The sequence below is a fragment of the Herpailurus yagouaroundi genome, unplaced genomic scaffold, assembly GCF_014898765.1.
Source record: "Herpailurus yagouaroundi ecotype Mexico unplaced genomic scaffold, PumYag 140, whole genome shotgun sequence".
NCBI lineage: Eukaryota > Metazoa > Chordata > Mammalia > Carnivora > Felidae > Herpailurus > Herpailurus yagouaroundi.
The window spans coordinates 57,943,237-57,955,473 of NW_024412395.1; the positions used below are offsets into that span (position 1 = coordinate 57,943,237).

The 12,237-nt window shown below is 41.7% G+C and overlaps 1 protein-coding gene across 2 annotated transcripts in view; it reads right to left on the bottom strand.

The window, feature by feature from the left end:
• The window catches only part of NFE2L2 (NFE2 like bZIP transcription factor 2), a 31,391-nt gene extending 27,670 nt beyond the window's left edge, over positions 1–3,721 (bottom strand). Inside the window, exon 1 of one of the 2 annotated variants that reach the window (XM_040475469.1) lies at positions 3,532–3,721. In XM_040475469.1, coding sequence (XP_040331403.1) covers positions 3,532–3,576 — 45 coding nt within the window. In that variant the 5' untranslated portion in view covers positions 3,577–3,721. Of the gene's footprint in view, positions 1–2,381; positions 2,527–3,531 lie in introns of those variants that run through there. The other variant, XM_040475470.1, reaches the window with a different exon arrangement.
• Between the last annotated feature and the right edge of the window lie 8,516 nt (positions 3,722–12,237).

Here is a 12,237-nt window from a genome sequence, read left to right on the forward strand (position 1 = left end):
AAGGAAGGAAGGAAGGAAGGAAGGAAGGAAGGAAGGAAGGAAGGAAGGAAGGAAATGGTCCTGCCCCTCCAAATGAAACCCCTCTAGGTCTCAGTGTCTTCCTTAAAAAGCCCCCATGTGGTAATTAATCGCCAGGTTGTATTTACTTTCACTGAATTTAAGAGGGCCCGCCTCCTCCAATACATACAAAGTTAATGAATTTCTTGTTAAGTGGAAAAGGTGCAGAAGTTAATCTTTTTAATTCCTGCCTCTCTTTCCCCTAGTTCTTCTCAATTAATCCACTTTTTAAAATGTGAGCTATTCCTCCTGTTTAAAGTTTAAGCAGTCCTGGTCTAGTCTTGAAGTGGTGATTTAAAGCCATTGGAGTCAGACTATCTAGGTTTGAATCCCATCTCCACCAGTCAATAGTTGGGGCATTTCAGGCGCCTGGCTGGCTCAGTAGGTGTAATGTGGGACTCTTGATCTCCAGGTAGTGAGTTTAAGTCCATGTTGGGTGCAGAGATTACTTATGTAAATAAAGTAATTAATAAAAAATAGTTGGAGGCACTTTAAGCAGGACTCTTGGCCTCTTTGTGCCTCTATTCTCCCCCTGGAAACTGGAGATAATAGTATTTCCCATGGGGTTAGTGTGGAATTATGCAGGTGAAGCAATTATTGCAGCTCCTGGCACTCAAGGAAGTGCCCAATAACTCATCTATTATCATCTTAGTGCCAAATTCTTCCTGCACCCAAGAGTTTGCACTGAAAAGTTAACCCCAGATCAAAGAAAAATTCAAGAGAAAATATTTTTTATGCAAAACCCACTTTAAATTATGTTCAGCCAGTAGGTAGGAAATTCTCAACAACAACAACAACAAAAATGTGCTTATAGTCCACAGAGGCTTCCTTTTCTCATGTAGCTCTGAAGAATATTCATCCTGAATGAAAATAAATATTAAGAAAAACTGTATTTGGTTTTCAACTGATCCTGGTAATCCTAAAGAAAGACAGGAGTTCTTTTTTATCCAGCATTGTTTATAAAAACCCAACAACAAAGATTACAGAATGACCCATTATTTTTAAGGCAGAAAGACTGATATGAATTGTGTATTTATTCTCCTACATGCATCTTCCATAATCTCTCAAGTCTAAAAAGTCGTATCTAAAAAGTCAAGTTGTTCTTTGCTTAACATTCATTCAGATGAGAGGCCTGTCTTATGTTCCTTTAAAAATAATCTTAATCAGTCTAGTCCAAGATCAACTCCATCCCTCATACATAAAAGTACTTTATCTGAGACACCATTGAAAGGGGTAATGGATGGTTCCTTCAGCTAACAGAAATACAGAATCTCAGGCTCTGCTTTCTACCCTGTTTATCAATACCTCCTCTGCCCACAGGATGAAAAACTGAATCCTAGTACCACCTCATACCTGGAATTTATTTGACAAAGTTCAGAATCCATTCTTGACTTTTTGTTGAAATCTTTCCAGACTACCACTATTATTTAATATGATTAACAGTTACACACATGAACTTGATTTCAAATTTTACTCCATTTCCTTTTTTCATAGTCTTCAAATATGAAAACTGTGTCTGATTACAAAGGAGGAAAAGTAGTTACCTTATCAAATATAACTGAAAATTCACATTTAAAAGAGAAAGCAATACACATGCTTAATGAACTTTTGTATATATAGAATGTTAAATTACACAGGAAAAAAAATTAAAAATAATAGAGAACTCTAGAACACAGTTTAGAAAAACAAAAGTCCATTAGCCTTTTATATCCTTTGGTTATATAGATTACTGTATAAATAGCTAGATGGTTATATAAATTCTGTTGAATAGCAGTTAAATCGGAAAGTACAATATACTTCATAGTAGCGCGAACTGAGGGAATACAATCCTAATCATTAAGGGGGGGGGAGGTTAAGACAAACAGCTTTAAATAACAAAAAAGCACAATATATTGTCAATAACTTAAAATCTTAAATCTTCAAGATTAATGTAAAACTTCACATTTAACAGTATAAACATATGCTCTTACTTATACCTATTATGCTACACATTTCCTTGAACCAAGTATTCAGTATTTTTCCTAAAAACCCAATTACCAAAAATATTTGGAAATATAAATATCTACTTCTTTGAAAGTCCCTACAAAGTATGAACAGTAACTTGTTTTCACTTTTATAACAATTTACAAAACTCGCTAGCAAAATACTATGAAACCCAAGTGTCCCACCTTCTGCCCTAGCAAAAGAAACATGCTAAGAAATCGAAGCAAATTCTCAACTAGAAAAAAACGAAAGCATCCAAGGAAGAAATAATATATGACAGCAAAAAATTTACTAACAGCCTAAAATCAATAGAAATTCTAATCCACTCTCGAAACTCTTACCCTTGACAGCACAGCACAGAATATCCTGCCTTACACATTTTGGAACTGCAATTCTGAAACGTTAAATCCAAAGACAAAGCCGCCCTGGGGAAAATAACAATTGCGCAACAGATCAACAGCTCCAACTTGTCCCTTGGCCCCGGCGCGGCAAGGTTTGCACGCTATAAAGCAGGAAAGGGCCAACCGAGGGCCGCCGTGACAGCCAACGGGCCACTGTCTTGGAGGCCGAGTCCACGCACCCGGCGTGCGCCACTGGGAGGCACCACGCGGGTATCGGGAAGCCGCGTCCGACCTCAGTTCGCTGCCCCGCCCGCTTTTACCCGCCGGTTGCCAGAAGCCGACCCCGGATCTCCGAGGCTGAACATTTCCCACCACGCGAGGGAGCGCCTGGTCCCGCCGCCGCACGTCGGGGCATCGCAGAATGCTGGGCACTTAGTAACCTCCTCCCTCCCCCCACCCTGGGGGCTGGGCTTTCTCGCCAAGCTGCCTACGAGCGATCTGATGGATGGATTGACTGATTACTTTGCCAAGGGGTGCCCTTAGACGGGCCAGCAGGGTGAGCACGCAGAGCCACCGCCCGCGCCCGCGGAGAACGTGGATGGGGGCGGCGGTAGGGCAGGGGCTCCGGGTCCCAGTCCGGAGGAGACCTCAACTCCCCCGAGAGCGGCCCCGTGACTAGGCACATTTTTGCCGGCTCCGAGGCGGGGGAGCAGCGCAGCCCCGGAAGGGCCGGGCCGCGCCGGCTCAGACCGCCAGCGTCCGCCCCCTCCTGCCCTGCCACCTCTGGGGCTGCTCAAACTCCAGCTGGAGCTCCCGAGTCCCAGCTCCGGAAGCCGGGGACGCGGCTAGAGAGGCCCCTTCGCCCTACGCACACGGAAGTAGCTTCCAGACCTCCACATAGTCGCCCTCGGGGGTCGCACTCCCACTCCCCTCGCGTCCCATAGGATCCTCGCAGCCCTTTGGGTCCCCGCTCCTCCTCCCCGCCCGGGCCCCAGCGCAAGCGCAGCGGCTCTAGTGCGCGGCCACAGCAGTCCGGACTCAGGCCGTAGACGGGAGAAGCCGGCTGCGGTTGTCCCGCCCAGTCCGCAGCTCCCTGAGCCCCTGTCCCCGTCCTGGCACCACCGCTGGGCTCCAAGGGCCGGGGCAGCACCTGCTGGGACGGCAGTCCGGGCGGCGGCAGCTCCAAGTCCATCATGATGAGCTGGGGACCGTGGTGTGGCGCTCCCCGACGGCAGCCTTGTCCCAGGTGCCGAGGCGCGGCGCGGACTGGGCGGCACAGGCGACGGCTGCTCCTCCGGTCACCGCAGCACTCCCGCGACACGGCCCGAGTGGCCCGCTGGGCTGTTGCCCCGCTCCGCCTCCCGCCCCCCCAGAGGGCGGGGCAAGAGCCCGGGCCTGTCGTTCCCGGGCTGGCTGCGCAGGCAGAGCTTCCGAAAATCCCCCACCCCCGCCCCAGCTGACGCAAGAAGCTCGTGGGCCTGGGGCAGGGAAGGGCCGCGGGCGGGGGTCCCCGCGGACAGGCGAGCGGGGTGCCCGGAGGAGGGCTGCATTGGCTTCCTGGTCCCCGCGCTCAATCACTCCCTCTCCCCGCAAATAAAACCTAAACTCTCGGCCCGCGAGATTAAGAGTTGTTTGCAGAAGGTCGTTTGGGTTCAGGCGCTTTGAAACAGTTTAAACAGTTGGAACAAACACTACTGGAGACCCCGCGGAGGCGCCGGTGTCGGAGCTGCGCCTCCCTGATCTGGAGTTGCAGAACCTTGCCCGGCTTTATCTCACTCCACCGCCCGAGAGTGGCGCCAGCCCTGGGGGTGGGGGTTAAATGTTTAGACCCAGGCCGTGCGCGACGCGAACTGCCCTCTCGCCCTCCGTCCATACCTGGGCCGGGGCCAGTGGGACTTGCCCAGGGCAGCCGTGGACCGCGCGGGTAGCTCGTGCTCTCGGTCACCCTGAACGCCCTCCGCTTACCCCCACGCGCTGGCACTCTAGCTGGCCCATCGCCGTGGGCAAACGGGGAGGTCTCTTTTGGTCGGAGAATGGTCAGTATTGCCCACCAGGAGTCTTCTCTTCCCACCAAAGCGCACACGTCACACCACAGATGGTGCCTTTTAAGACTGCAATACTACAACATGCCAGAATCTTCACAAGTTTCTTTTCACGTACCCAGCATATGATGTAAACAATAAAAATAAAAAAGGCCAAGCTATAAAATAGTTTGTGTAGTATGGACCCGTCTTGTAAAAACAGGTGGTGTCTAGGAAAAAAATTAAACAACTTTAATGTTTACTAAAATCGTAGCTGTAAGCTCACGAATGATTTTTACCTTTCTCGTTGTTACTTTAAGTATATTTTAAATCTACAATATATATTGCCTTTTACATTAAAAGCAATTATTTAAAAATTAAGCACTGTCCACAGAAAACTTCAAGTACTTGAAAACAGGAATATTGTGAAATCTTTTCAGATTTAAGAGAGAAGAGATAAATAGTTTTGGGGTTTTTTTCTCTCTTATGTGTTAACAATCTTTCTAACTCTTTAGTAATCCTTGTTTTTAGTTTCTAGTTTCTTGGAATTATGCAAAGCCAGGTGAAGTAGACAGTGCTGGCAGAGGTTTTACTATTTCATTCAAAAACCTGACAGGAGAAAAAAAAAAAAAAGAAAAAAAAGCCTGACTGTAGTAGATCAACGCCCAAAAAACTGCAAAGAACTTACTTTCTCTTGGTTGCATAATTTGACACTGCCAAGATTTATCTGTAAAGTCATATGTTCAAATATTCCTTGAGCTAAGTGAAGCCTAACTAAATTAATTGCTTGTAATCGAAGCCAGCTTCTTCAACTTGAATTAAACCTTTTCAGCTGTTATTTGAAAAGCCTGCAAAATGACCTGCACACTGAAAACAAGCTTAGGTGAAATTATTTACAATGAACCTGATATGAAACATGCAGAGACATAATGAAAATGACACTTCTGCGTCAAAGGGCATAAGAGCATATTGCTTAACAATTCAAGTTACTTATTAAAACTACTACATCTGAGAAAGTAGACAGTGAACCCAGGGGGTAGGAGATACTAAAGTCATATATGACACAGTAGTTGCCCTCAAGTATAAGGCGTTTGTTATTTCCTTGTTAAGCAACAAATTTCCATTGAATTTAATGAATGAAATAACCTTTATTTTTCAAAACTGCAATTGCTGGGAGTGTATTATTTTAGGCACCTCCAGAGTACATATTTTTAGAGGGAGGAGAATAATATGATAACAGTCTAAACATGTCAAAGAAAAATAAACATTAACAAAAAGCTGCTTGGTGTTAAATGGTGGTTCAGCACAAGAAAAGGGAACCCCAGTCTCAGACCATCTATGTCAAGGAGGTTCCTAGTCTTTGCAGACACTCTGCAGAATTAGATAGTCTTCATGTGAGAACCTGGGTCCTTCCTTGCCCTCTAAACTTACCTACTGTGCTGTGAGGGCACAGATACTATGCACTGAGAAGCTCCAGAGGAACAGGAAAGAGGATGCTGGTTTTCCTCTCCTGTTCTGGTACCATGGGAATCTTTCCTGCCGGCTCTCCTAGCTACTATTTTATTTTTCCCCCTATCTGTTTTGCATTCTATTAACCCTTGCACATTTCCACTGCTGTCTGAATTTTTTGCTGTCTTTGGAAAGACAACCCTGCGTATATGCTTCAAATGTGTCAGAACTGTAATACTTGGTTATAGAGTTCTCACAAAAAAATAAAAATCATTAATTAAAGCTTCTGAGTACACAAAATTTGGATAATGGGGATGCAATGGCCAGTTTATTTCATGTTCCTCTCTCTGATCTAATCTGCCAGGTTTGCAAGGACAAGGAAACACCTACTGTTTCAAAATCCTTCATCACCTTGAGACTTCTTATCTCTTCATTTCTTTAATTGTACTCTGTTTGAGCCAGAAAATATCCAGATTTTTGGAATTATAGTTGAAATTCTAAATTTGTCCTGTTTATAGTTGGAGAATATTGGGTTACTAGTTTCCAAAAATGGCACCCAATGAACCACTGCTGCTCATACTGATGTGCTTGTATAGTAGTCCCCCCACATTGAATCAAGGCTGGCCCTGAGTTGTTTTACCTTATGGAAAGAGGCTGAAAGTGATACTATGCCAGGCCTCTGCCTCTGCCTTAAAAAGTCCTGGGAGCTTTTAATTTTACACTCATAGAGGTCAGTCATGTAAGAAGTCTATCTTCATGGGAAGAGAGGTCATGGAGAAAACCCTGGGGGAAGAGGCTCCAGGTGGAGAGGGAGGCCATGTGAACCAAAGCACCGGACATGTGAGTGAAGAAAACACCTTGGAACCTTCCAGTCCACCTAGTCAAGCCCCCAGAGAATTCTAGCCCCAGCTGCTATCTAACACCATCAATGAGAGACTCCAAGCAAGACAGGTAGAAGACTACCTGGCTGTGTCTAATCAGCCCAAAGAATTGCAAGAAATTATAATCAATTGTTCTCAGGCACTAAATTTTGGGGGTGGCTTGTTTCTCAGCAATAGATAACAAAGACAAGGTTTCTCCTGGCTGCTTTTTGTTTGTTAACCATCATTGGGGAGTACATATAGGGATGATATTTTGCAATGTAATAGTCTCAAACCCTTAGAGGCATATTGACTTCCCTGTGAGTGAGGAAGGTATCTTTCCTATAATATATATATATATATTTTTTTTTTTTTTTGCTACATACAAAATAAGTCACCTTATCACAGCATGCACCAGTATCATACCATTAGATAGATGATGTTAGATGATGAGATATTCTTGTCAAAATACACTGAAGGAACACAGACATTTCATCAATTATATAGATGGAGATAAAATTCATATCGAAATTCTAGCTGTGACATGACTTCATTTATACTAGTTATGTAAGATACTTGCTGAATATCTGCTGAGGGAATTTAAACTTCAGGAGCAGCATGCCCAGTGGATAAACTGAACTCACATACATCAGTGTTCAAAGTAATTTGTGTATTAATTTCAAAACACACCCATAACCTTGGGTCCTTGGTGTCCATACGTCACTATGCAAACGACTGATACAAAGAAGTGTTATGTCTCCAAAGCCAGTTTTAACTTGTATGGTTTCCTGCTCATAATAGAAATAACGCTCTGCAGAAACTGCAGTGCAGTGAGCAAAGAAAAAACCCAGAAGTTTAAGAGTGCTTTTGAATTAAGTGTTGATACTTCCATAAATATATATGCATTGAAAAAAAAGACTGAGCATATATGCTCCAAAATGTTAATCATAATCATTCTGATTAGATTGCTTATGATTTTATTTTTCTCATTTTTGCCTGTGTTTTCCTAAATAAACATATATTACTTTATATTATAATAATAAGCAAAAAAAAAGTGGGGGTGAGGTATGGGGTAAAGGAGGAACATTTGCTTTCTCCCAAGCCACTGGATCCATTTCATTTTCAAACTGAATTTTAACCACAAGCTTTGCAAATTGTTCCATTCTGTATTTACTAGAGTGGAGCCTGGAGAATTCAACCATATCTTTAAGTGCAGTTGTGGTAAGGGTCTAAAGATCCTTTGCGCTTTCAATCTACTGCTATATTTGCAACGTTCACTCAGCCGAATAGGAGCCCCCAGACAAAGATGGAATTTTTTGAGTACATTGAGTAGAGACTAAGAATCACAGCTTCAGAATGATACTCAAAGTTGCCTATACATAACACTGCAATATAAAGAAAATAAACAGAGTACAGAAACATGCACCTAGAGCTATGTCTGCAAGGCCAGTTACCAAATATTAATAATGGGTGTTGAATATCAGATAATTTTCACTTCTATTTGTACTTTTCTGTACTGTTCAAATTTTTATAGTAAGCATTTTTAGAATTAGGGGGGAAATCAATTAAACTATTTTCATTTTGAAAAAACAAAAAGCTGAATGCAATCATGGAAGAGCAAAGTATCCTCATGGACAGGCCTTGCAGACAGAGTCTTTAATACTCTCAGAGGTTGGAATGTGAAAAGAGAAGAATTGCCAAGGTATTTATCTTTTGGCATTTGCTATTCCATGGACTCTCATTTTGGCCTCTGCATAATATGAGAATTAAAAGAATCTTTAAAGATTTACTGACCCAAAGATGGCCAGAAAGTTTTATTTTGATTGCCAACTCTACAATGCTTTCTTGAGAATTCAGAAGCAGCTTCCCAATTTGGTAGAAAAATTTCAGCGATTGATTAATAATGTCTGCCATGGACACAGAATAGTAGGAGTAGTGGCACATATCACGTGTTTTCCCTTCCTGATCTAGTCCAACTCTCTACTTTTACATTTGAGGAAACTGAGGGGTGAAGTGGTTACCACTGATCACAGAGCTAGCTATTGGCACAGTGAGGAGTAGAACAACATTTCCTGATCCTGGTATTATGTTCTTCCCACACAACAAATTGACCAGGGCTTTGGAAGGCAAATTAAGTACTGGACCAGATCTAAAGCGTTAGTTGTAAATTTTACTTACATGCCAGCACCTTATTTTTGGAGGAGATTAATAACCCAGTTTATTAATGATGATAATTATTTCATATATTTTATAAATATTCCTACAAATCATAGAGACGTGGTTAGGCCCAATATTATAAATCAGAAGATGACAAAAAAAATGACATGAGTTGCTCAAAGCTCAAGAAAAGTATTCTCTGAAACTGTCCAGTTCTAAAGCCCAGGCTCGGTCCACTCTAGGTCTGGTCTCTGTAGAGTCCCTTGGCTGTGCTGTATTTACTGAGGGAACTGACAGCAAGGCACCCTGGAGATTACATTTTTCCACATTCTGTTTAATTAATTCCCCACGGACAGAATGATAAAGTAGTTTTCACTAGAGAAAAAACTTGCAAACAAATATGAGAACAGGATTTCTACATGTAAGAACCTCAAAGTAAAGGGCAGGAAAAAACTAAATGGACTGTTTGCAATTTCAGCCTCTCTACCTAATGGTAGAGTTTTTATTTTTCTGTTTTAATGAAAAGGTCTAAGAGCCTTGGTATAAAATACACTGACAAGATTATAAGCTATTATAACCATTGCATTTCTTCCAATAAACTAAATACCTCTCGTTGTGTGGTTCTAAAAAGCCTAACATGTAGGTAACTTTATTTTATTTTATTTTTTAAATTTACATCCAAGTTAGTTAGCATATAGTGCAACAATGATTTCAGGAGTAGATTCCTTAATGCCCCTTACCCTTTTAGCCCATCCCCCCTCCCACACCCCTCCAGTAACCCTTGTTTGTTCTCCATATTTAAGAGTCTCTTATGTTCTGTCCCCCTCCCTGTTTTTGTATTATTTTTGCTTCCCTTCCCTGATGTTCATCTATTCTGTGTCTTAAAGTCCTCATATGAGTGAAGTCATATGATATTTGTCTTTCTGTGACTAATTTCACTTAGCATAATACCCTCTAGTTCCATCCACGTAGTTGCAAATGTAATGCCAGTTTTAAAAAAAATGTTTATTTATTAACTATTTGGAGAGAGAGAGAGAAACCAACCAACCAAACATTTTAAAAAAAAGCTATCTTTCCTGGTGAGGTTTAGGTACCTGTTCATCACATTTCTTTCTCCTGACGAAAGATGAAATATTTCAATCTTTGAGGTTCATAAACTTTGAAAGGCTTTGTGATAGTAAATGTATGAATTCATTTGCATTTTAAAAATTGAGTTTTGACTATGGACCATGCACTTTACATGGATTATTTTATCTAATCCTCTCAGAAAACCAATGACATAAGTATATTATAATCTCCTTTAACAATGAGGAAACAGGGCACTTGGCTGGCTCAGACAGTGGAGCATGATGGGACTCTTGATCTCGGGGTTGTGGGTTCAAGCCCCACATTGGGTGTAGAGATGACTTAAAAATAAAATATTTATGGCACAAAAACAGACACTCAGATCAATGGAACAGAATAGAGAACTCAGAAATGGACCCACAAACATATGGCCAACTAATCTTTGACAAAGCAGTTAAGGATATCCAATAGAATAAAGACAGTCTCTTCATCAAGTGGTGCTGGGAAAACTGGACAGTGACATGCAGAAAAATAACCTGGACCACTGTCTTTCACCATACACAAAATTAAACTCAAAATGGATACATAAACTCAAAATAATAAACTCCAAAAAATAAACTCAAAATAAACTCAAAACAGACCTAACTGTAAGACAGGAAGCCATCAAAATCCTCGAGGAGAAAGCAGACAAAAACCTCTTTGACCTCGGCTGCAGCAACTTCTTACTCAATACGTCTCCAGAGGCAAGGGAAACCAAAGCAAAAATGAACTATTGGGACCTCATCAAAATAAAAAGCTTCTGCACAGCGAAGAAAACAATAAGCAAAACTAAAAGGCAACAGATGAATTGGGAGAAGATATTTGCAAACAACAAATCAGACAAAGGGTTAGTATCCAAAATCTATAAAGAACTTATCAGACTCAACACCCAAAAAACAAATCATCCAGTGAAGAAATGGGCAAAACCGTGAATAGACACTTCTCCACAAAAGACCTCCAGATGGCCAACCAATGCATGAAAAAATGCTCAACATCACTCATCATCAGGGAAATACAAATCAAACCTACAATGAGATACCACCTCACACCTGGCAGAATGGCTAACATTAACAACTCAGGCAACAACAGATGTTGGTGAGGATGCAGAGAGACAGGATCTCTTTTCCACTGCTGGTGGGAATGCAAACTGGTGCAGCCACCCTGGAAAACAGTATGAAGGTTCCTCAAAAAATTAAAAATAGAACTACCCTATGACCCAGCAATTGTACTACTAGGTATTTATCCAAGGGATACAGGAATGCTGTTTTGAAGGGACACATGCACCCCAATGTTTACAGCAGCACTATCAACAATAGCCAAAGTATGGAAAGAGCCCAAATGTCCATCGATGGATGAATGGATAAAGGAGATGTGGTACACACACACACACACACACACACACACACACACACGGAATATTAGTCAGCAATCAAAAAGAATGAAATCTTGCTATTTGCAACTACGTGGATGGAAGTAGAGGATATTATGCTAAGCGAAATTAGTCAGAGAAATACACATATCGACTTCACTCATATGAGGACTTTAAGACACAGAATAGATGAACATCAGGGAAGGGAAGCAAAAATAATACAAAAACAGGGAGGGCGACAGAACATAAGAGACTCTTAAATATGGAGAACAAACAAGGGTTACTGGAGGGGTGTGGGAGGGGGGATGGCTAAAAGGGTAAAGGGCATTAAGGAATCTACTCCTGAAATCATTGTTGCACTATATGCTAACTAACTTGGATGTAAATTACAAATTAATTCATTAATTAAAATAAAATATTTAAATAATAATAAATAAATAAAAATGAGGAAAGAGAGGCCTGGAGTGGCTAGCTGATTCTAACTATGGCTGAGTAGTTAGTAGGTAGCTGAGCAGTTTACTCTGGCACTAAAGTTCTTAAGCATGAAGATTTGCTGCCCCACTTGGATGTTAAATAGCAAGAGTTAGTTAGGGAATTTGGGTAGAACAGTTTCCTGAAATGTTTTGCCAAAAAGTATCCAGGTAATTTATTCATTAAAAAAATAACAGTTGATGAGGAGTACCATGCTGGGCATTTGAAGGAAGGCCAAAATGAATTAAACATGGATTCTACCCTTAAGGTCAATGTCCAGTAGTAAAACATCACCATTGCCCAGAGCCAGGAAGTGTGGATGCCACAGAAAAGAGGCAGTGGATCTAGCCAACCTGATGGCACAAGGTCAGGGTTGTCTCTTCATTTTTATGAAAAATTGACACAATGTTTGTTTGTTTTTCTAA